General features: G+C 40.1%; 1 protein-coding gene across 1 annotated transcript in view; it reads right to left on the reverse strand.

Annotated features, from left to right (window-relative positions):
- The window catches only part of CDH11 (cadherin 11), a 156,666-nt gene that overhangs the window by 17,417 nt on the left and 113,465 nt on the right, over positions 1–25,784 (reverse strand). The window contains exons 5-11 of the mRNA XM_025268780.3: positions 25,561–25,680; positions 23,425–23,592; positions 19,779–19,966; positions 12,742–12,995; positions 3,965–4,101; positions 2,812–2,945; positions 2,465–2,582 (exon numbers count right to left, since the gene is read on the reverse strand). Of these exons, the coding sequence (XP_025124565.1) occupies positions 2,465–2,582; positions 2,812–2,945; positions 3,965–4,101; positions 12,742–12,995; positions 19,779–19,966; positions 23,425–23,592; positions 25,561–25,680 (1,119 nt within the window). The remainder of the gene's footprint in view (positions 1–2,464; positions 2,583–2,811; positions 2,946–3,964; positions 4,102–12,741; positions 12,996–19,778; positions 19,967–23,424; positions 23,593–25,560; positions 25,681–25,784) is intronic.

Genomic DNA, 25,784 nt, shown 5'->3' on the forward strand with positions numbered 1-25,784 from the left:
GTTACCAGTGCTCTACTTCCCGGCTCCCTGCTGAGTTGTCTTTGAAGCTCCCGTGCTGTAAAACGGAGTAAGATAAAATATGAAATAAAAGGCTCGTGTGTATTAAGATGGCTTCCCCTCTTATATTTTTAAAAAGGCCGAGTGCTTCCACGGAGTTTAGGCAAACACAATCCTGATTATTTACATGGCATAATGGAAGTAAACACTCAAGGAGAGAGAAAGCTGATGCTTTTACTCAGCATGCTATAAACCATTATCTCATGTTTTCTATGGAAAACAGTCTCAGCCGGGAAATTTGGTAACTCAGTAGGCTATTAATAGGATGTGGAACGTGATTACTCTTTTTGGATTACTTCAATATGTAATTACTTTTAGGAGCTGGTAGAAAGAAACTCTATTAAATGATAATTATAGGACTGTATTTGCTTTAAGGTTTTGTAATAGCTCTAAACATGGGAGTTTTCATTAACTGTTTGCCATAGTTAATAAAGGCATTTTTCTTAAAAAGTAGCAATTCCGTGCAGAAGTGGCAGCTCACGTAGAATTAGTTTCTTATAGGAAAGGGCAGGGGAAACAAATCATGCAGCAGGTTGGCTTCTCCATGGTAATATGATCTCCTTTAAAATATAGATGGCATCCCCCAAGTATTGACAAAGTGACCTATTTATAGTCGGACACAACTGAGCAACTTAGCAGCAGCAGCAGCAGAGAACAACAGGTCTTAGTATAATGCTTTCAGAGGGTTAATAGCAACTAAATATTAAAGAACACATAAAATGAAGACAAGGCAGGTGATGGAGGTGAAGTTGGCATAATAAGAAAAGCCTAGAAACACCAGCTGTTTCGGGAGGTGTCCAGTGATAAATAGGGATGTTGCCAGGAATACATCCAGGAGTGAGACCTCAGATGTAAACTGGGGATTATATGAATACACAGATATAAGGATCATAATGAAATGCTCAAATCAGCCACAGAAGTAATTATAAAGTACGTTAGACCATATCCCTTCAAATCCAAGGAGCATGGGAAGCACTTCTCTGCTTTAATAATTTACCCAGGAGGGCACAATGGTTCAGGCTGTCACATCTAGCCCTTCTGAAAGTCCAGGTTTAAAATCTAGGTCTCGCTCCCATGTGGCTGACTTACTTAATGGCCTATCCCTCATTTTCCTCATCTTCAAAATGGGAATGATACTAATTCTTACTGTTGAGAAAATTTAACAGAGTGCAGGAAGGATCTTGGCATGGTGTTTAGAACATAGTTTGTCATGGTGGTTGTTTAGTCAACTAAGTCATGTCAGACTCTTTGCGACCCCATGGACTGTAGCCCACCAGGCCCCTTTGTCCACGGGATTTCCCAGCAAGAACACTGCAGTGGGTTGCCATCTCCCCATCCAGAGTGTCTTCTCGACCCAGGGAACGAGCCTACATTTCCTGCATTACAGATAGATTCCTTATCCCTGAGTCACTGGGGAAGCCCCTAGAACATACTAACTGGTATTTATAATATTGATAACGCTGATAACGGTGATGGGGAAAGTAATAATAATTAGTTTAATTGAAGAAGCTATAAGCCTGATCTCAGTTACCAAGAAATCAGTATATAACCTCCCACATAGCTAGCATGTATCTAATGAAAACATGTGAATAAGGACCACACGTCCTTCTTTTATTCCTATATTGAATCACGGCATTTGTCTTCCTGTTTTTACAGACTTGCATTGTCACAGGCTTATAGGAGCAGGTGCAGATGAAAATAGTCTGGAGAGGAGTCAAGAAACTTATTTTTTGATCTTGGCTCTGCTGCCAGCTTTGTCTAGGGACTGAACTGTTTGGGCCTACACAACAACAACGAAAAACAACTACTGCAAACAATTTGCAAGTCTAGAATCTCCTTGACTAATGAAATAAGAAGTAGAAATCACATCAAATCTTGCCATGTTTACAGCAGAGAGACTAATGCCCTTCAGGCAATAATTCTACAGCCACGTTTAGGTATCAAGCTCTGTACCCAACCATACTACAATAAAACTGTGCTGGAAAGGGAAAGACAGCTGAAAGATTACATTGCCTTACAAAGTTGAACTAATCTCTTTTAATGCTTTTCTTGACATCAATATTCATAAAGCCATACTGTCCCCAAAGGGTTTATCAACCTCTTAAAAAAAATAAATGAAGTTGTTTGCATATTGACCCTGTAAGCGTCCCTGCTTGGTTTCCTCAGCACTTCATGAATATCAAAGCCAACAATAATAACAAAAAAGAGTAAAATAAAAATAGACTCACTTATTCCTATGCACCAAATGAGCCCATGTCTCAAAATAAAGGTGGCGTTATTATTTCTTGTTTGTTCTTTAACAGAAAGGCATTATTAAGATTAGGGGGAAATACTTGTGCTCTGCAATACAAAAGCCATTTGTTTTCCATTTCTACTTCTCTGAACGCACAGGAACCTTGGTACGAACCTCTGTTGTCTCTGACTGTGAAATTTGGATTGTGAATGATTTCAGGGGGTAGACTGAAGATAAATCTTGGTCCATTGGCTGTGTCATCCTTGTCATCTGCACTAATTGTAACAATTGGCTGAAAGAGAAAGGTGGCCCATAAATAAATCATGCTAACATTGACACATCATTTATTCAAAAATTCCTGGCTGGCTAAGAAGCCTGATTTTAATTAGAGAACTTAGCTCCTGAGCTAAACCAGGGCTCTGAAGCCTTCTTGGGCAGTTGGGAAGTTTCTCCAAGGGATGCTCTCAAAAGCAAACTCTGGTCCTAAATGATTGCTCCTAGCCAGGGCAGGGCAGCATTACCTGGTTGGAATGTGGCTTGGTCTGGTCACTCTCACAGATGAAGCCTTCATAGGGGGCAGCAAACTTGGGAGCATTGTCATTAACGTCAAGGACCCTAATGGCCACAGGGACTTTGGCTTCCTGATGCCGGTTGTCTGGAAGGAGAGAATTCAGATGGTAAACATGTGCAAGGGAAGAATCCATGTTGGTCCAAGGTTACTCCCGGGAAAGAGTGAGCTCCAGCTTCACTCAGGCCCTGCAGGCAAATGCACTGTTGGCACAAAAGTCACCTAAAACCCGAAGCATGCCAAGTCCAATGTGAGGGTGATGTCTTAGAATAAAGGCTATTATTAGACTGGTAAGAAATAAACCACTTTTCCCTTTCTGCTGAGGTTTAATTCCAAACACTTATAGTGTAGCCTGGCTCCCCAGAGTGTAGTCCACAACAGCAGTTCTCAAAGGAGGGTTCCAGGACAGCATCAAACGATTTGGGAATTTGTTAGAAATGAAAATTCTCAAACCCAACCCAAGACCTGAGTTAGAAGCTCTGAGGGTGGGGTCCAGAGATCTTTGTTACAACAAGCCCTTCGTGATAATCCACTGCATGATCAAGTTTGAGAATCTCTGGTCCTCGACTCTTTGCGACCCCATGGACTGTAGCCACCAGGCTCCTTGTTCATGAAACTGTCAGGAAAGAATACTGGAGTGGGTTGCCATTCCCTTTTCCAGGGAATCTTCCTGACCCAGGGATTGATCCTGGGTCTTCTGCACTGCAGACAGATTCTTTACAATCTAAGCTACCAGGGAAGCCCCCATAGGTAAACAAAAACCCATAAATCTTGGCTCTAAGGATTCTGCTGCTCTGGGTTTAAACAAAACTGAGGATTAAGTGGGGAATCTTTCAGTGGTGGTGAAGAGTTTCAAGCTGCTACAGGCTATCAGCTCATGTGCCAAGCCTGTACCCAGTTCTGCCAAAGAAAATGAAAACAACTCTATTTGCTTACATGTCTTTCTAGATAGATGACCAAAAATAAATTTTAAAGATTGAAAAATATGTTTGACTGAAAAAAAAAAGCTTGTTCTATCTCAGCTATCTGCTATTTTCCAGAATATAGAGAGTCTGAAGGAATACTATTTGGCAAAGTAGAATCAAAACCCTTAGGATAATACTTACGGATTTCTGCTGCAAAAACTGATATGTTGAGCCAGGCAGTTTCTTCTCTATCCAAAGGTTTCGTAGTTTTAATAAAACCATCCTCTGGATTAATAGTGAAAAACCTGTCCAGGTCAGTATGACGATCGATTGAATACCTAAGCAGAATGCAAATGAGGCAATTAGACTGAGACATTCCAAGCAGCTTAATATTGGAATATTTTCTCCATGCTATATTTAAAGCAACTTTTTCAATGACTTGCTTGAGCTAGATTTTCTTTTTAATCAAATTTACTTTTCAAACTCCGTACATGAATCCTTTATAGAAATCATTTTGCCACATTGGAATTCTTTATTCAGGACAATGAATGAAAGAGCTGTTTAGCATATTTGATTGAGAAACAGAATAACATGCTGCATATTTGATTGAGAAATGGAATAACAGGCTGCATATTTCTTCATATTTACTACAATCATCCACCATCTGAATATTTATGAACCTGCATTTGGGAAGCGGGTTTACCTTGCTCCCAAACTACTCAAATAGTCACAAGTGTATGGAACTTTTGCCAGATTTTTGCATATGAAATATTAAATACTTTTAAGTTTACCTAAAGTTATCATCAAAGATCATTCACAGTCTAGAAAAAAATCAGTTTTCCCCATACTTAAAGGAAAATGATAACTACAGTTTGAGTAAATGTATTCAATGTATTTGGTTTTAGGGTTCTCCGGGTAGCTTGGTTCTGAATTCCTTTGTGAAATATGTAAAGCAGGCTTGGCCATTCATTTGTAGAGCATCCTCCCCACACTTTAATGACCCCCTACTAAGCCTAACACCATAGTTGGAAGGTTTTAGCTACTCCAGTCCACTAGAAAATTTGCTTTTTTCTAAAATAAGACAGAGTAATTTCTAGAATATTACAGGGCAAGGTGAGGTAGAATATGGGTCAAGAGGAATGGTCTTTACTGAGGTGTAGTAAGGTAAAATAACTTGCCCAGGATAATGTACTAGAGCTGCTAAGCTGCTAAGTCGCTTCAGTCGCGTCCGACTCTGTGCGACCCCATGGACTGCAGCCCATCAGGCTTCTCCATCCATGGGATTCTCCAGGCAAGAACACTGTAGTGGGTTGCCATTTCCTTCTCCAATGCATGAAAGTGGAAAGTGAAAGTGAAGTTACTCAGTCGTCTCCGACTCTTAGTGACCCCATGGACTGCAGCCTACCAGGCTCGTCCATCCATGGGATTTTCCAGGCAACAGTACTGGAGTGGGGTGCCATTGCCTTCTCCCAATGTACTAGAGACGTGGCTCTAATAACTTTTGACAGTTGTCCATTGACTTCCATGAGGGACTGGATCCAGGATCCCTGAGGATACCAAAACCCATGGATGCTCAATTCTCTTATATAAAATGGTGTAATATGTGCATATAACCAACACATATCTTCCTGTACACTTTAAATTATCTCTAGATTACTAAAATACTTAATATAATGTAAATGCTATGTAAGTAGTTGCTGGTGTTCCACAAATCAAGTTATGCTTTTTGGAACCTTCTGGGCTTTTTTCCTGCAAAATATTTTGGATCTGCAGTTGGTTGAATCCATCAATATGGAACCCATCAATGCAGAATCCATGGCTAAAGATGGCCAGCTGTACATATGTCTAAAGGCATTCACTGAGAGCCATACAACCAAATAATATTACAAACAAAGAGATAGCAAAGACCCTGGGTGTCACAGAGTTTAATCTCTTCAGTTTATAAATGATGGGATTTGCAAATGACCTATCTCCTGGTTTCTGGGGAGCCAATATTAGAACCTGGATCTTCCAGTTCTAGATCATGTTATTTCCAAGAAAGAGGAAATAAGTATGGAGCAGCACTTCATAAAATATAAAACATGAGCTCATCCATGATACCGTTGACTTCACAGCTCCCTATGGGAATGGAATGATGAGTCCCCTTCCCCGGTGATAAAACAGAAGATAAACTACCACACACCTCATAAATGTCAGTCGAAGCTCAGTGATTGAGCTGACTGAACCCTAAGCAGAGCTCTATGTGAAAAAAAGAGAAGAAAATAATATATTTTCCCTGACTCCAGGGAGTTTACTATCTACTTGACATGACAAAAGACAGGCTCATGGGAAGAAAGATAATTAACAAAGTGTTATTCTATACAAGTGGAGCACATGGATTTTGGTTTTGTAAAGTCCTAGGTACAAGTTCATTTCCCACTGTATATACATCAAGTGATATTGGAGAAGCCACTTAAGTTCTTTAAATCTCAGCTTACTTATCATTTAAACTAGAATATTAATAGTACCCAACTTTCAGGTCTTCTGTGAGGATGACATGAAACAATAGATGTTGAAGATGTATAACCCAGTGCCTCACACAGTCAACAGAACAACAAATATAGCTGCTATGATTTTTGCTGTTGTCATTGCTATTACACACTGGACAGATCATGGAAGCTCTCGAATGTCAGTCTACAGAGTATGACTTTCATCCAGTGAAAAAATCATGAAGGGCTTTCGATCAGAGGAAAAACAGACTGAATCAGACCATCAGGATGATGAACACGATAGGGGGGGCAAGGTGGGCTGAGCTAGTGAGAGTGGGGGAAGGAGCAGTGGAAACTTAAGGAGTTGATGTACTTTTTAAGGAATATGAGGTGATAAGAGAGTTCAGTGTAGGAGTGACAGAGGGAATGAAAGGCCATGTGATAAAGACAGAACCAGTAGGATTGAGTTGATATTTGGGGATCTGTGGGAAGCTGGGAGAGTCCTAGAGAATTTTTAGCATGAGTGTCACAGAGAGGGAGGCATTGGGAAATACTAAAACAAAGTCAACTTAGCAGGAAGGAGAGACTTAAATTCTACTAGGGCTATGCTGCCATGCCAGAGAGGAAAGATTCAAGTCTATCATAGGTTTCACAAAGTCACGAGAAGAGCTGATCTTCTTCTTCTTCTTTTTAAAGTATGTCACAAGAAGCATAGGCTCAAAAATATCTTTCTAATGAATGAGCGAGGGAAGGGAAAAGGAAGTGGGTAAAAATGCACAGCAGATAGCAGAAAAAGTACAGAAATAGAGTCAGGGAGAAAGATCAGTCTAGAGGCAGAAAATCTGGAGCATTAACTCAATTTAAACAGCAGAATGGAATGAAACTATAAGTAAATGGACACAGGGAGAAAGAAAATCTGAGGTCAAAGGTTGAGTCTCAGGGAGTCCCCAGTGACTGGGCTGGGATGGAAAGCTAGCAAAGACACCATGTATGTCTAAGGCATGAAGAGGTTACTGGCAATGAAGCTAAGACGAAAGAATATTTTAGGAAGGCAATGGTAAAGAAAGGGTCTCTAATGCTACAGAGTCTGAGAAGAAAGATTTGCAAAAATTTCTAAGCAGCTAAGAGTTTGGGTGACACTATAAGGCCCTACCTGTATGTCCAAGGACACAAATTCCCTTAAAGGTAAAGACAACTACTCAGGAAAGTAGGCAGTCTGGCCAGAAAGCTTACCGAATAAAAAACTTTAGATGTTTTTCTATAAATTGTTTGGTAGTTCTAACAACTAGAACGTGAGTGGGTGAGGGAAGTTGGTTCAAGGGCAGTAATGAGCATCTTTGGATAACTATAGACATAAAAAATGCCTTCACACACAGAATTGCTTCCACTGAAAATATGACCCAAATAACCAATCACAGATGTGGATCCCCGGAAATAATGAGGTGCCAAGGAAATGAGCCATTGTTCCATGTGTTTTTACGTCACCACTTCTAAAATGCTGCTGCTGCTAAGTCACTTCAGTCGTGTTTGACTCTGTGCGACCCCTTGGCCCACCAGGCTCCCCCATCCCTGGGCTTCTCCAGGCAAGAACACTGGAGTGGGTTGCTATTTCCTTCTCCAATGCATGAAAGTGAAAAGTGAAAGTGAAGTCGTTCAGTTGTGCCCAACTCTTAGCGACCCCATGGACTGCAGCCTACCAGGCTCCTCCATCCATGGGATTTTCCAGGCAAGAGTACTGGAGTGGGGTGCCATTGCCTTCTCCGAAAATGCTGCTAATGTACCTCAATATCCTAGGGCAAAGCTAATTAGTTTAAAATTAACACCATGAAAATTTTTGAGTAGTTTAAAGGTGCTATCAAGCTCCTCAGATCAGATCAGTAGCTCAGTCATGTCTGACTGTTTGCAACCCCATGAATTGCAGCACGCCAGGCCTCCCTGTCCAACACCAACTCCCGGAGTTCACTGAGACTCACGTCCATCAAGTCAGTGATGCCATCCAGCCATCTCATCCTCTGTCGTCCCCTTCTCCTCCTGCCCACAATCCCTCCCAGCATCAGAGTCTTTTCCAATGAGTCAACTCTTCACATGAGGTGGCCAAAGTACTGGAGTTTCAGCTTTAGCATCATTCCTTCCAAAGAAATCCCAGGGCTGATCTCCTTCAGAATGGACTGGTTGGATCTCCTTGCAGTCCAAGGGACTCTCAAGAGTCTTCTCCAACACCACAGTTCAAAAGCATCAATTCTTTGGCACTCAGCTTTCTTCACAGTCCAACTCTCACATCCATACATGACCACAGGAAAAACCATAGCCTTGACTAGATGGACCTTTGTTGGCAAAGTAATGTCTCTGCTTTTGAATATGCTATCTAGGTTGGTCATAACTTTCCTTCCAAGGAGTAAGCGTCTTTTAATTTCATGGCTGCAGTCACCATCTGCAGTGATTTTGGAGCCCAGAAAAATAAAGTCAGACACTGTTTCCACTGTTTCCCCATCTATTTCCCATGAAGTGGTGGGACCAGGTGCCATGATCTTCATTCTCTGAATGTTGAGCTTTAAGCCAACTTTTTCACTCTCCATTTTCACTTTCATCAAGAGGCTTTTGAGTTCCTCTTCACTTTCTGCCATAAGGGTGGTGTCATCTGCATATCTGAGGTTATTGATATTTCTCCCGGCAATCTTGATTTCAGCTTGTGCTTCTTCCAGTCCAGCGTTTCTCATGATGTACTCTGCATATAAGTTAAATAAGCAGGGTGACAATATACAGCCTTGACTTACTCCTTTTCCTATTTGGAACCAGTCTGTTGTTCCATGTCCAGTTCTAACTGTTGCTTCCTGACCTGCATACAGATTTCTCAAGAGCCAGATCAGGTGGTCTGGTATTCCCATCTCTTTCAGAATTTCCCACAGTTTATTGTGATCCACACAGTCAAAGGCTTTGGCATAGTCAATAAAGCAGAAATAGATGTTTTTCTGGAACTCTCTTGCTTTTTCCATGATCCAGTGGATGTTGGCAATTTGATCTCTGGTTCTTCTTCCTTTTCTAAAACCAGCTTGAACATCAGGAAGTTCACGGTTCACATATTGATGAAGCCTGGCTTGGAGAATTTTGAGCATTACTTTACTAGTGTGTGAGATGAGTGCAATTGTGTGGTAGTTTGAGCATTCTTTGGCATTGCCTTTCTTTGGGATTGGAATGAACACTGACCTTTTCCAGTCGTTATGTAATGTATCTTCTTGCATACAGAGCACAGTACTCAAACTTTCCTGGGAAATCTTTCCATTAGTGCCTGCTCAGCCAGAGTAAACCACCCAAGGCAGATATGGATTAAAATCCAGTCTCCAATACTGACTGGTCATGTAACTTTGAGTAATTCATGTCAGTACTTTGAGCTCCAGTATTTCCATCTATTGGATCCTAAAGTGATCACTGTCTCAAGGTTGTTTGAGGATTAACTTCTATAACCTAGCTCAGGGTTGTCTGGAGCCAAGAAAACTGTCTTCGTTTCTCTGCCTTTAAAAACTGTCTGCCTTTAAAGACTTAAAGGCAACTGAACAACATTTACATTTGGGACTTCCTTCTGCTCTGTCAGCATTTTTTTTTTTTTTTGGTATAAATAGAAAAACTCCATTGTCTGTGATTTTTTTTTTCATATTCAGATATATTTACTTTTCTTCCCAGCTTTATTGAGGTATGATTAATAATAAAAAAAAATCTGTATTTAATGTCTAACAACATGATGTTTCAAAATAAGTATACCTTGTGTAATGGTTACCATGATCAAACTAATTAACATATTCATTGCCTCCTGGCATAGTTACTATTCGTGTGTGTGTTTGTGCCTGTGTGTGGGGGCAAGAACACTTAAGATCTACTCTCTTTGTAAATGTCAAGTCCACAATACATTATTATTAACTATAGTTACCATGCTGGTCAATATCCCCCCCATTTCCCCTATTCTCTAGATCCTGGCAACCACTGTTCTACTCTCTGTTTCTATCAATTAGACTTTTTTAGATGCCACATAGGAGTAACATGCTATATATTATATCTTTCTGAGTCCAGCTTATTTCATTTAGCAGTTGTTGTTGTTGTTTAGTTGCTAAATTGTGTTCAACTCTTTGCTACCCCATGGACTGCAGCATGCCAGGCTTCCCTATCCTTCACTATCTCCTGGAGTTTTCTCAAACTCATGTCCATTGAGTTAGTGATGCAATCTAACCATCTCATCCTCTGCCACCTCCTCCTTTTGCCTTCAGTCTTTCCCAGCATCAGGGTCTTTTCCAGTGAGTCGTTTATTCACATCAGATGGCCAAAGTATTGGAGCTTCAGCTTCAGCATCAGTCCTTCCAATGAATATTCAGGGTTGATTTCCTTTAGGACTGACTGGTTTGATCTCCTTGCTGTCCAAGGGACTCTCAAGACTTCTCTGGCACCACAATTTGAAAGCATCAATTCTTCAGCATTCAGCCTTCTTTATGGTCCTGCTCTCACATCCATACAGGACTACTGGAAAAATCATAGCTTTGACTATATAGACCTTTGTCATTTAGCATAGTATTCATCATTTAGCATCAGATCAGATGAGATCAGTCGCTCAGTCATGTCCAACTCTTTGCCACCCCATGAATCGCAGCACGCCAGGCCTCCCTGTCCATCACCAACTCCCAGAGTTCACTGAGACTCACGTCCATCAAGTCAGTGATGCCATCCAGCCATCTCATCCTCTGCCGTCCCCTTCTCCTCTTGCCCCCAATCCCTCCCAGCATCCGAGTCTTTTCCAATGAGTCAACTCTTTGCATGAGGTGGCCAAAGTACTGGAATTTATCCTGAAAATACACACATGTTATCACCATTGGCAGAATTTTCTTTCTTTAGGCTAAATAATATTCTATTGTATAGATATAACATGATTTCTTTGTCCATTCCTCTGTTCATGGAAATTTAGATTACTTCCATAGCTTGTCTATCGTGAATAACACTGCAGTGAACATGGGAGTTCAGATATCTGTTCAAGATGCAGCTGTTATGGAAAGCAGCATAGAGGTTCCTCAAAATGCAGATGGTGGCTTGTTCTGTGGGCTGTAACTTATCAACCCATAACTTAGACAGACATATCCCTGGCCCTCTTTGAGTATGCCAATGGCAACACAGTGTAAGCTGTCACTGTGATGCAGCATGGTAAGAGCTGTGAGGTAGAAGCTGCATCCGATCTATCTTAGGGTGCCTGGGAGAACTCCTAGAGGACATGACACCTAAGTGGAGGTGGGAAAAATGAGTACCATGTTGCAAGCTGGAAAGGACGAGGGAGAGAGCTCCAACCAGAAGAAAGAACATACAAAGGTCAGGAACTAGAAAAGGGCAGGAAATAGCCTAGTCTAGCTGCAACTGAGAGTCTGGTGAGAAGGGAGAGGAAGAAAGCAGAGAGACCAGCAGTAACTGAGGGGTGAGGGTGGGGAGGGGCTTGAAGAAGAGCTTAAGCTGAGTGAGAGACTTGAGGTTATTTTGGACTATGAGACAATGAGAAACAATTTGATCAGTGACTTTTTTGTTGTTGTTGTTTAACTGAAGCAGGATATGATGTTTGGATCTTGCTACAGGATGATGGAAAGGTAGGTGGTAGTCTCAGGGTAGGGAGACCATGAGGAGGCAGAGGAACGAATCTAAGCAAGAACAGAATTAGGGGAGTGGCCATGGAAGTATAAACACCTGCTAGAATCCAGGGCAGGTTTCAGACAACTTTCCATTTCTGCCCTATATAGACATGCCTTGACTGTATAACTCAAGCTTCTTTCTGGTCAGCTTCTTTCTCATCACTATCTCATCTTCATCATCAGTCTCACTGGTTATTAGCTCAGGCTGGGGAGACAGGGGAGACAGGGTTCTGTTTTCTAGTTTTCTTTTCTAAGTGAATACAAAATGAATACAAAAATGTATTCATGATAAGAAAAGCACTCTAAATTTGAGGGTCACTTTATTTTCTCCTCAACATGTTCAGCAGTTAGATAGACAGGGCTTGCTTTCTGAGCCCTCTGATCACTGTCTGGGTTCTTTGGTTAAGTCACTTTGTCCTGCAGAACCCCGTTTTTGTCTCAGCTTAAGGGATAATAATTCCTATAAAATAATGTTGAGAGGATAAATTAGTTTATGTATCTGATTCCCCTTAGTGAAGTAACGGGAACATAGAAAGGTATTCAATAAATTAGAATTACAGTTATTATTTTACAACCATTATTTATACTTCACCACAATTCTCTGAGACAGACAGGTGAAGATAAGGGTTATATCACCTCGTATAACCAGGAAATCTGCTCCAGAAATTATGGAGCCTGAATGAGTCTATCCAAATAACTGGAGTAGAATTTTCATGTCTCCTAAGTCTTCATCTTGTTTACATTGAATGATAACTTGGACCCTTCTTGAGACTGAAGGATGTGGCTCCTGTAGGGCTTTCCTAAAACCTCTTACCTCTAGAATTCCCCATCCAGACTTTAAAAATAAGTTTATCTGTACCTTATTGGGCTATTGGCAGCATCAGGGTCTTTGGCATGCACTCTCCCCACCACAGTGCCAGGGGCTGCATTTTCTTGGACTTCGTGGATATAACTTGGGGCCAAGAACATAGGGGGCTCGTCAGCATCTTCTACTGCAATCTTGACTGTCACGGTGTCCTTGAAAGGCCCATTGCTGATGAACTTCGGGTCAATGTGCACGTTGGCTGCCTCTACCTTCAAGCTGTATGCTCTTTTGGTTTCAAAATCTACAGGCTGGCAAAAAAGAAGAGAAGATTGACAACCAATTCCTTGAAAGAATAATGGAAAAGAAAGACCTGATTGTTTTTATAGGGCAGCGTGAATAGTTGTTCAAAGAGAGAAAATCAGTGTCTATTCAATATCCAATTACCTGAGCCATTTGGTCAGAAAATCAGACAAATCAATTGTTAAAACTTGGACTGTGTTTAATGGGTAATTCTAGGAGCATGGCAGACTCCGAAGGACCCCATCATCTAAAATGAACCACATTATCTGAACACACTAAGGCTTCCCGATTCAGTCACTAAAATCACTTAAGGAAAGGAATTAAAACATTACAAAAATAAATGTTGTAGCCCATTCTGAAAAGTACTAAGAATCTTGGTAATAAAAATACTCAATGAATTTTAGAGAAAAAAGCAATGTCTTGTTAGATGACTCTCCCCTCTACCCATACACACTCTGGCTTAATCATATTAACAGTCTCATTTTTAAACTTTTTGACCACAGAGCATTTCTCAAAGTCTAGAAACCTTACCAGCAGTGGTCCATAATCTGACTTAACAGATTATGGACCAACTTAACATGGTTTATGGGTAATTTGAGTGGGTGGGTTTTTTGAATGACATTATCCTCATTACTGATACTATTATCCCTTTTCCAATTCTTTCATTCTCAAACACATCAAGGACATCTCAGTACTAATTTTTAACACACCTGTTATGCTTCCTAATCTCCCTTTTGAAAGACTATGATAGAATTCTCTAGCTAGAATGGAATGACATCACTTTGTTTGGACTGAATTCATTTTTAGGTTACTTCCTATTTATGGCAAGTGGTATAGGACAGTGTGAGTACTTCCCAGTTAAAAGAATGTAAATTTGTACAAAAGTCCATTGAAAGAAAAACAATTTTAAATAATATAGATTTTACACACATGTGAAAAAAAAATGAAGTAACATTTGAATGGCTGTCATTATTAAGAAACTGATAGTAAGCACCCCCACATTCTGAAGGAGGGGTGGTTCTGTGAATCAGTCAGCAACGGGTGAAAAGTAAAATCACAGAGGAGAAACAAGCCTTCCTGCCCGGAAACAGAACTTTCTAATTAGCACTCTGAATGATGCTGAACTCCCAAATGTTTGCAAAGAGTTGGGTCTTTTAAGGCTAGCATCTGCCTGCCATGTTGCTGTCATCCGCCTAGTTTTATTTTGAATGGGCATATAATCATAGGGCTTAGTCCTAACCTAATTCTACAGAATTCTAACTGAGGATGGTTCCAGTTTCAGGAAGGTTAAAAGCATTCAACACCCTTGACACTTTTCTCTCCAGATTCAGAGAACACTCCCTTTTCTTGAAGCAAAATCTGTCCCCAGCTGTTCCAGGTTCCCCAGCAGTCTCTTTGTCCTTCACTGGGTTACTGAACAGCAGGAAGGAATGGTATTTATAGGCTGAAGGTGTGAGACTGCTGCAATCTTTCAAAAATCTCTGTGATTATTAGACAAAATCAAAAACCTGAATATGATAGTTCTGAGACCAGGCAAGAAGAAATTTTCTTCTCTCAGGTAATCTATCGATTCACCTGGTAACAGTATGTTTTGAACTTGACTTAGGTACACGCCTAAGGACCCAGAGCACTGTTTCCACTGGAAAACCTTGTTAATGTTAAAGTTGGTATAGTATAGTTTGACTGGTACCTGCTGAATCTAGAGCAAAGCTCCCCAGATCTTTGCAAATGGTTGTCTGGAACGCCCTTTCTAGTTTGGTGAAACTTTACTGTCTTCTGGTGGTCATCCCAGGCTTATGAAATCCTCCCCATCTCCCCCAGACAGATTGGTCTGGCCCCTTAATTGCCCATCTGCAGTCCCTTGTCCCCCACCCCTGCTGGGTGAAGAGCATCCCAAAGAACTATACGCAGTTGCGTTGATCTTTGCTGACCTCTGCCTCCCCAGCACCCAGGAATGACTATACCAAGTGATAGCATGCACCAATCACTGTGGCTGAAAGGAAAGCAGAGTTGATGGATGGACGACATTTAAGCATCTGCCTCTAATTTATTCCCTGCCTCCTTCCAAAAGAGATTTAAGGTAGTTTCCCTATCCATATTATGAGTAGTTGAAATGAAGCTATATGAAGCAACATACTACATAAGCCATAAAAATCTCAATACTCCCGAGTTTACTAATCCCACCTCTAAAAATCCTGCCTGAGGGATTAATTTAACAGAAAACCAAAACACACAGTATTCAAAAATGCATGATGTTGTTTAGACATCATTGAGGGGTTATATCTAATCCTGGGAAACATACACACAAAACAGCAAATCCAACTGTGAGATTTTATTAAGGAAATAATGGTCCATCAATAGGATGGGATGTTATGTAGTCATTAAAAATGATTATGTATATTATATAACAGCATGTAAAGCATTTATGATGCGTTATTAAGTTAACACATCTGATTATTCTATGACTGCAACTGTGTTAAATGTTACACATCCACATCTATATATATATGTGGACAGAGAACATAAATAATCAGGCATGCATGCGTGCATGCTAAGTCGCTTCAGTTGTGTCTGACTCTGTGACCCCATGGACTGTAGCCTACCAGATTCCTCTGTCCAGGGGATTCTCCAGGCAAGAATACTGGAGAGGGTTTCCATTCCTCCTCCAGGGGATCTTCCAAACCCAGGATCGAACCCACGTCTCCTGCGGCTTCCGCATTGTAGGCAGTCTGTGTTTTTTTTTTAACCACTGAGCCACTGGGGAAGCCATAATCAGGCATAAAAGTGGCTTTATTAAAATTGTTATTTTAAAAATATTTAAAATGCCTTCTAATGCTGCTCTCTCACTGCTTTACAAGGAGTTTATTTGTTTGAAAGTGAATACCTCAGAGACCATGAAGACATCTCTCAGTGATAACTGGGAATCCCACTCAGTCAAAGCTATTGCAGCATCAGATTTTCCTAAGTCCACCAAGCCACCTACAGGTCTCATTTTTACTTTGCACTGGTTCTTCTTCAGCTAGTCACACAGAGATCATCTCAATATTCTGAAGGCAGCTCCTCCGTCTCTCTCTCTCTCTCTCTCTCTCTCTCTCTCACGTGCTCTTATAAGCCTGACACTTACTCTGTCTCACACAGGGTATTCAAGAAATATTTATTATTTTCTAAGCTATTCAGTACAAGAAAGTGAAAGTGTTAGTCAGGCTTCTTTTCTGCCCATGGAATTCTCCAGGCAAGAATACTGGAGTGGGTAGCCTTTCCCTTCTCTAGTGGACCTTCTCAACCTAGGCATTGAACCCGGGGTCTCCTGCACTGCAGGCAGATTCTTTACCGTCTAAGCCACCAGGGAAGCCCATTCAATACATGAATAACTCCTAAGTAACTCTTGAATTCTTTACGTTTATCTCTTCTGCTTTCTTCCAGTCTTTGTAATTTCTCTCTTGAATTCCAGCAAGATTTTTTCAACTGGTCCCACTGTATCCATCTCAAAACCCTCAAGACTGAACTCACTGAAGTTTCTTAAATGTGTCCTGTTTTCATCAAGACCAGTCCTTCAGGCACTAGTTTTCTCTGACCCTTCTCTCCTTATCCATTTGATAAATTCCTACTCACCTATGAAGACTTAGCTCTAGAACTGCTCCCTGTAAGTGGTCATCCATGACCCATATTCATAGACACTATCATGCGTTATCACAGTTGCTTCTCAACCAGGAAGTGATTTTGCTGTACCTCACCCCAGGGAATACTAGGCTTTGTCTGGAGCTATATTTTATCATCACAGCTGGTGGGGCTGGGTGTGTGCTTTCTGACATCAAGTAAGGAGAGGTCAGGAATGTTGCTAAACACCATACAATGCACAGAACTGCCCCCTACAACAAAGAAGTCTCTGTCCTGAAATGTTAACAATCTCAAGGGTCAGAAACACCCCCTCTATTTTAATTGTCTTTTTTTCTTAACTGTCCTGTTACATTCTGATCTCCCTGTGACCAGAACTCTGTTTCTTCAATTTTAGATGTCCAGCCTCTCACAAAGGGCCTGCCTGACAAATAATAAAAACTCAATCACTCTTGGTAGAAAAATAAGTTGAATGAATTAAGAAACAAGTGAAAAAAAACTATATTAGAGAATATTTTTAAAAGGCAAAAATAGTTTGGTGGGTCTCTCTACATCTTTTTATATTATTAAATAATATATAATGCTTCCATCAATTTACTCTATTAAATTCACCTCTCAATATTTTTTTTTCCTCCTGGACAGTTAGAACTTTATAAGTTTAAGGAAATGTTCTTTTACAAATGAAAGAACATCCTACTCTGTTTTCAACCTAAACATCAGTGCTTTAGGGAAGATTATTCCTTTGCCTGAAATAAACACATTGAATTGGGGGGAAATGTGCAAATTAATCATATGCAGAGAGCTCATTTGCAATGTGTTAGTCCCATGGGGTGACTTAAATGTTTCAGATTTTAGAGACACAGTGTGTGTTTATACCCTGAATACACTGAAAACAGGTGACAACCTTAGCATAACCAACTACCCAATTACTTGAACAGCCAAGGATGCGGGCAGGAATCGTTGATGTCACTGCTCGTATGTCAGTGTCAGGCAGGGGGGATAGTCATATTAATTAACAAAGCAAGTTGACAGCTCTATGCTACAGGCCAGTTCACACAGCTACTTTTCCAGAGGAGAAGCCAGAGGGAGTGATTATCCCAGCCCCTTGTGGCTGGTGATTAGGCTTCGGAGACTATACCATTCATCATCACTAATGTTGATTTTTCCATATATCCAAAGTTTACCCCAACTTCCATACTCTTTCATGACAGAGTCACTCCTACTTTCTTTGTCTTTGGGTCCCCTCATACTTCTCCCAAACCCAACAACGTTGCTTTCATATGTTGTGAAAAGTGGGCTTCTGAAACACATCTCTCCCTGCTCCCTTTACTAAAAGATTCCTCCCAGGAATCTCCCTCCCATCCCACCCTTGCCTCCTCTCCAGCAGCTGAACTCTTTATTGATTCTTGAAATTAATTTTTTCATCAGTGTTCAAGTCCAATCTTTCCCATCATACCAAGGAGCTTAATATTCAGGCTACAAAATCAAGTTTAAAATGAATGTTTGATTAAAACCAAGGTAATTCCATCATCCAATTCAGATTTGATACTCCTTATACTTTAATGATGGATTTAATACTTTAATTGATTTCTCAAGTGGTAAATCGCGGGGGGGTTATCGTTTTACTAGAATATACACTGAAAGCAAAACCAATCTGGCTCTCTTTTATAAAACCTTTTTGGTCCAGCTATTTCCAAAATGCCTTAAGTGGGAAGATGTTCTAGAATACACTAATTTTGAATTCCATGTCTTTAAATTGCTAGCTGTGTAATTACAACAGGATTAAATTATTTAACCTGTCTGAGCCCCAGCCTCCTGCTAATTAAACTAAGGTATCATTGCCCACAGGGATACTACCATCTATTTTATGTGATTTTCATCATATACCAAACAAAGGTTAGTATGAGTCACAGGCTGTCTCTGGCCAATATTTAGAATTGAATAAATTAAAACAAAACAAGAATAAACAATAAGCTCATCTTTGTAGTGAATTAATCCCAGGAACACATTTTTAGCAACAATTTAGCTGACTATGAGGGAAGATCCATTATTTCTGTTTCTCAGGCTCAGTTCTGAGAGAAAATTGAACAGAGGGTTTGGTTCACATTTCATAGAAGGCCTAATAATGTAACAGACCTTGGATGTTTGAGATGGGAAAAGTTCTGGAGAACCTATATTAATAGACTCAGCTTGGCAGATCCAACGAGGAAACATCATGCATGCTGAGGGCTGCTCCAAAATCTAGATTTATCTAAACATCTTTCTTTCCCTGAGGAAACTGTGCCAAGGCATACAAGAACTAATCAGTAATCTCAGGGCAAGTATTATCACCCCTTCTCTTTCTTCCAGTTTTACTGAGATATAATTGACATACAGTACTGTATAAGCTTAAGATATACAGTATAAAATCTGACTTTAATACATCATGAAATCATTACCACAGTAAGTTTAGTGAACATTCATCATCTCATATAGATACAAAAGAAAAAGCAAACATTTATTTTTGATGAAAACTCTTAAGGATTTACTCACTGAACAACTTCATATATAACATACAGCAGTATTAATTATATCCCTAATACTTATTCATCTTATAAATAGGAGTTTTTCCCTTTTGACTGCCTTCATCCAACTTCCCCTTTCCCCATCCTTCACCTCTGATAACCATACATCTGATCTCTTTGTCCATGAGTCTGTTTTTTGGTTTGTTTTTGAAGAAGAATTGACGTACAGTACCATGCTAGTTCTTGGTGTACAACACAGTGATTTGATATTTGTATACATTTCAAAATGGCAAGTCTGATTGTCATCTGTCACAATAGCAAGATATTACATTATTATTGACTATAGTCCCTAAGTTGTATAAAAACTATCAATCTCAGGTAGGCATCATCAGTCCCTTCTGCCAGCTCCCTCTGGAATATAGTTCTGTTATCTCCCAAAAGCTCAAAGCTCAGCTGCAAAGTCTGAGGTCCAGCCCTCAGTTGCCCATATTCTCAGTTTTTAGCCTTCAACTCTTTTTTTTTTTTAATTTTATTTTATTTTTAAACTTTACATAATTGTATTAGTTTTGCCAAATATCAAAATGAATCTGCCACAACTCTTTGTTTCCTGAAGCGTTGTCCTGGCAAAGCAGGCCACACTGCTGCCACATCTGACTCCTCACCCTAACTCACCTTTTTCAGTTTCACCACGCCCTCCTGTGTTTCATAGTCCGTTGTGATTTCAAACAATTCCATCCCATCTCCATCAACAATATTGTACGTGACTAAGCCATTTTCTCCAATGTCTGGATCTTTAGCCTTCACTCTTCCCACTTCCTCCCCTGGGACAGCTGCTTCTGACACAGACATCTGGTATACGCCTAGAAGAAGAAGATATCTATTTTTATTTTCCCTTTTATTTGGCAGCTGTAAGACTTTAGATTTCGTTGAATCCCAATAAATTTCTCAAAGGGTTTGACACTGAGCTTCCTATTGATTGAAAACATGAAAAGCAGTGAATGGATGCAAGGAAGATCCCACACAGCTTGCTTGTCAAAGAAATGTTTTCTGTAAAGAATGATGAAATAATATCAGGGTCCAGGGTGGTAGGGTGGGGGCACCTGCCACACGTGAGAAAGGAAAACAATGCCCAGTTACATTTCCCATCAGGAACTGATGGAGGCCCATGCATATCTTCACACATTCAAAAAAAATTAAAACCTCTTTTCATGTCTTTGGAATGGCCCAGAGTTCATTCTCAGGCTCACATATGGCACTCCCAGGTGCCCAGAAAGAGAATGTCTTCTCTGTTTAAAAGCCTTCTGTAGCTTCATATTTATTTTAAAGTCAAATGCAAATTTTGTCTTTCAAGGTCATGACCCTTCCAGCTCTATATTTGACTCTCTTCTTACTTTACCTCCTTCACCATTTGATGAATGAATATCTTATATGGAAAGGTTTCTCACAGTGTGACATTTCCACATAGATTTAATATGTATTGGGAACCTACTATATGCTGAGCACTGTCCTAGCCTTTGGGAACTCAGTAGTAAATGAAAGAGTCAAGATTCTTCCCTCATTCTATAGAGAAAAAAAATCAGATGTATACATACTCTGATATCATTGCTAAGAAGGAGAAAAATACAGTAAGGGACAAAGGATAATGAAAGTGTGTAAGTGTGACTGTGTATAAGTGTATGTTGTGTGTGAGTGAGTTCATGTGAGTGTGTGTGAATATCTCCTGAAAGGACTGGGCCAGATAAATCATGTAAATATCTGGGGATGAAAGTACAAACAAAGCAAACAGCAAATTGCAAAAACCCTAAAGTGAAAACAGTGAATATATACAGGAGAGTAAGACCACAGGTGTGACTGCAGGTAGGAAATAAGCGTAAATGGGCTTGGGCCTAACTGCGCAAAGGGCACTGCAGGAGCCGGAAAAGATGTCCGAGTTTCTTTAAAAACGTGTAGGAAGTCACTGAAAGGTTTCATTAAAGAAATAAGACTTGAGATCATCTCAATTGTATCATCAGAATTAAAAAAATATTCTCTGTGAAACAACGTAGAGAAGCAAGGGTTGGCTATCTCTGCCTCTGTCACTGCCAAACCTAGTAGTTTGGGACAAGCTACTTAAGCAATTTAAGCTTTAGTTTCTCCTTATGTGGATTTTATTAATTTTAATACTCTGTGTATATTTATCTCTATTGTTTGGCTGTGACTGCTTTCCGTTCAGACCCATATTCAACTTAAACACACCATGTCCTCCATGATAAAGGACATGTAGGAGATGGGAGTCTCTGTAGATAATTACCAATTTACATAAAGGTTTAGAAAAACTTCCTCTCAGGTAATTTTCTCTAAATCTCATTCAAGTCCACAGCTATAAAACTGGTTATCTTCACAGTAGTGATGTACCTTCACTCTATGCCGGTAGGTGAGCAAGGACATTGATCACCGCCTGCTAATAGCCCCGCATGGTCCTTTCCATCCAGCATACCAGACAGTTTCAGAGTGTGGATAATGGAGCATGCAGCTTCTTAGAGTGCTCTATGAGGCTTAAGCTTATTGGGGATGCTGAATCTTGTGCCTGACCAAGCAAAGTAATCTTCATCTCTTTGGGGACGTAATGAGAATTGGCTGTCACCCTGTAATCCTCCACCTTAATGTCTCCCTTCCAGAGATTGTTGTCTTTGAATTCCTTTGAGTGACCATGGTCCTTTCTGGGACCATACTTGGTGGCCTTCCCTGTTTCCTCATTTGTAAAAAGTGCCATCTCTCTGGCAATAAACTCATAGGCTCTACCAGCTAATCTAATAAAGAAGCTTTCATGGTGAACTCCCCATGATCTATCAGCACCAGCATCATTATGGTTATACTGTACCTCTGTCTATACCTGCACTATACACATAACCAGATTTGTGTTCAAAATCTGGCTATGCTGTAATTCTTCAGGCAACTTACAGCACCTTCCATGGAACCCAGTTTTATCTGTGAAATAGAGGCTCTCATAGAGATTTGCAATAGTAGTAACTATTCATTGAAAGGTTGTAGTTGTAATTATGATTATTAATAATGACCTTTCAAATTATTTTTTCTTTTATTTCCTGCTGCAATCCTATTAATTTTGTAGGACCATAATCACCTAGATTATAACAATGGCTAACCTGTTGACAGCTTATGCCAGGCATCATTGTAAGATTCTACAGTAGCTCATTTAGTTCTAACAATATCCTACTAATTTAAATGTTTTTTTTTTTAATATTTATTTGGCTATTTTGCTGTGCTGGGTCTTAGCTGCAGCACGCAGGATCTCGGCACATGGACTCTCTAGCTGTGGCTCGGGCTCAGTAGTCGCAGCATGTGGGCCCAGTTTCCCCAGAGCATGTAGGATCCTAATGCCCTGACCAGGGATTGAACCTGTGTCTCCTGCACTGCAAGACAAATTCTTAATCACTGGACCACCAGGGGAGTCCCAATAGCCTATTAACTGAGTCTTGTGGAAGATTTTATTTTGTAAAAATAGTCCAAACAGTATATCCCAACCCACATGCTTCTCTTTCAAAGAGGCTTTAACAGTCCTTCCCTTGAAAGGTGGGGTCTGTAAGAACTCCACTTAAATTTGGGCAGTCTTATGACTACAGTGGAAATGATACTATGTGATTTCTGAAGCTTGGTTACAACCGGCAATACGGTTTCTACTTGGTGTCCTTGGGGCTCTTCTCACTTTCAGAACCCATCCAAGCCACTCCTTGGAGAGGCTGACATGGACGGGAAGGACAGCTGACATTAACTTGTCAGCCTCGTGACTGAACCAGCTTGGAAGTGGATCTTCCAGCCTCAGTCCAACTCTGCCAACTGATGCTGTGAAACAGAAACAAGCTGCCTCTTTCAGGTTTTGCCCAAATTTCAGACTCATGACAAAATAAACAATTATTATTGTTTTAAAGCACAAGATCTGAAGTAGTTTGTTAGGTAGCAATAGATAACTGATCCAGCTACGATTACATATTCAGGTTAGAAATGAGAACACTGAGACAGAAAGGTTAATTAATTACTACATCACATTATGAGTGCCTAGCAAAATGGATTTTTCTCTTTCCAGGGTTGTGAAACATTCTATGCCTTTCTCCCACTTTCTCCCACTACCTCTCTTCCACTTAAGATTTCTGTTGTTATTACTGTTGTCTTCTGTGTTTTGTTTTGTTTTTTATCAAGAATGTTATAAAGAGCCTCCATTACTCTAGATTCCTTCTGGAAAGTTGAGTATAGCAGGGATGGGTCAGAGAAGAGAGTTGGCTGTGGCACCATTGGAAAGTGAAACCCAAGCCCACTGACTTACTTTGCGGAAACTTTGGTGGGTTGTCATTGACGTCGGTCAGTGTGATCGTCACTTTGGTTGTCCCTGAGAGTCCACCCATGTGTCCACCCATGTCCTTGGCCTGGATCACCACATGGTACTCCTCCTTGGCTTCCCTATCCATGTTGGGAAGGGCGGTTCTGATGATACCTGGACAGGTGAGCAGGGAACACCACAGATCTTCATTAATTACATTGTAACAAGAAAGATCTAGGCACGGGGTAGCAGAGATGAATAAAACAGCAGCTGTCTGCACAGAAGAGTCACTCCAACATATTTATCATCAAAAGTAGCCATACTTGGAGCATCACATAGACATATTTTCCAGCAAATTGCCATCATTATTAATGTAGCATTAAAATTTTATGTTTTATATGTTGTACTATAAATGCAAATTATAATCTCATCCTTCTCAGGTATAACAATTAAAGATGCTAAAGACTGATACATTTGAGGACCCACTACATGAGCATCCATAGCATAAACCCATGCTTCTGGACTGTCAGCAGAATCCTTTGACTATCAATGCCTGCATATAATTCTTAGAAACATTACTCTGGTCTATTTTAAGTTAAAAGTAAATGGCAATACACTAAAATGTTAATATTAGCTTTTTAAGTGTATAACAAATGGGTTAGAAATATACACAATGCTTATGTCAACTCTAGTTGTTTACTATCACCTATCACTGACAAGGATACATTAATAATTAAATTCTACATGATCTCTGGATATTAGTGCATTACTCGTGTGGAAACCATGTTCCCTTAAAATCTTTTGGGAACACGTGCAAGCTTTTTCTGTCTGTAGATGTAGCAACATTTACACTGGAAATCTAAGAGAGTGTTGTGGAAGGTTTAAGCCCTTATCCTTTTCTGACCCCGATGTTTGTATTTTTTTCAGCAATATTCTTCAACTCGCTGAGCCTCGTTTTTCTTGTCTGTTAAATAATTTGGTAGGTTCAAATTGGTCCTTCCTAACATGAGTCCCTGAGATAACGAATATTGCAACTAGAGTCCCTCCAGCAATTTTAGTATCTCAAAAACTTAGATGCAATTCCACATTTATCCTTGGCAAAATTAATTGGTAAATGCCTTTGATGAAATCATAGCAAGTAGCCCCCTGAATTGTGATCCAAAGCATAGTGTCTACAAATAAATGATCACATAGGTAAGTGGAAATTATATTCAGTAAGCAGGCAAAATATCTGATTGGCAGGCTATGCAATATAATATTATACACACACACACATATATACATGTATTTGATAAATTTCAACTGTATTAATATAAGTGGATTTTTTGTAAATATCTTGCAAACATATGGGGGTATATTGTGGAAAAAAGAAGGGAGTTTGAGGTATAATGCTCTGGACTGACAGTTTCACAGGATTTTAGTGTTTATTCTAATAAAAGGATCCTAGAATCAAATTTGGTACACATGGAGTGAAATATTTGGTGTAGGTTTTGGCTGGCATATTCGTTCACTCTTTTTGTTTGCTATTTGTTTTCTGTAAGGATTTGCAGAACCTCCTTTTTGGATGTTAATGCCTGTTGGGAACCTCGAAGCTCAGCAGAGGAGGTGGGGATGTGGTACCTGAGCCTCATCATTTCCCACCCCCACCATCCCCAACCCTGCACAGCGGTCTTCAAGCTGTGAGAGCTGTCAGTTTTTACCAGTCCTCAAGTCCTATGGTCTCTTAATTTGGATCCACAGTTGAATTTTATGATAAAACATATTTGAAGATACATTTTTTAGTTGAAGTTGAGTTTTAAGAACTGATATCAAGAGGAAAGTTGCAGTCTAGGATTATATTTATTGCTGTGACATGGCGCAATACAAACAAAAGCAGTCACAAGTATAGTTCATTGGGTGCTAACTATAGGCCAGGCCATGTGCAGTATGTGACATGGCACAATACAAACAAAAGCACTCACAAGCATAGTTCATTGAATGCTAACTACAGGCCAGGCAATGCGCAGCGTCTACGCTGCACAATAGTCTTGTTAGGTGGCCCATTTTATATTTTAGAAAACTGAGACTCAAAAAGGTTTCAGCCAGCAGGCCTGGACTCCTTATTCACAATGTGTCACAAATCACAACGCCATTCCATGGTACCTGTCTGTGCTTCTACTGAAAAGTAGGGTTGTCCTTCCAGGATGCTGTACACTAACTTGGCACTGTTTCCATAGGTGGGGTCATCTGCGTCTGAAGCTGTCACCTGGATCACTGACGTTCCTTAAAAGTGAAATATTCATTAGAGACAATCCCTCCGCTTTTCAAATTACATGCTAGTTTACAAATTTTGTCTTAAGATTAAAAATGAACGAGAGCCCCAATAT

The sequence above is a fragment of the Bubalus bubalis genome, chromosome 18, assembly GCF_019923935.1.
Source record: "Bubalus bubalis isolate 160015118507 breed Murrah chromosome 18, NDDB_SH_1, whole genome shotgun sequence".
Lineage (NCBI taxonomy): Eukaryota > Metazoa > Chordata > Mammalia > Artiodactyla > Bovidae > Bubalus > Bubalus bubalis.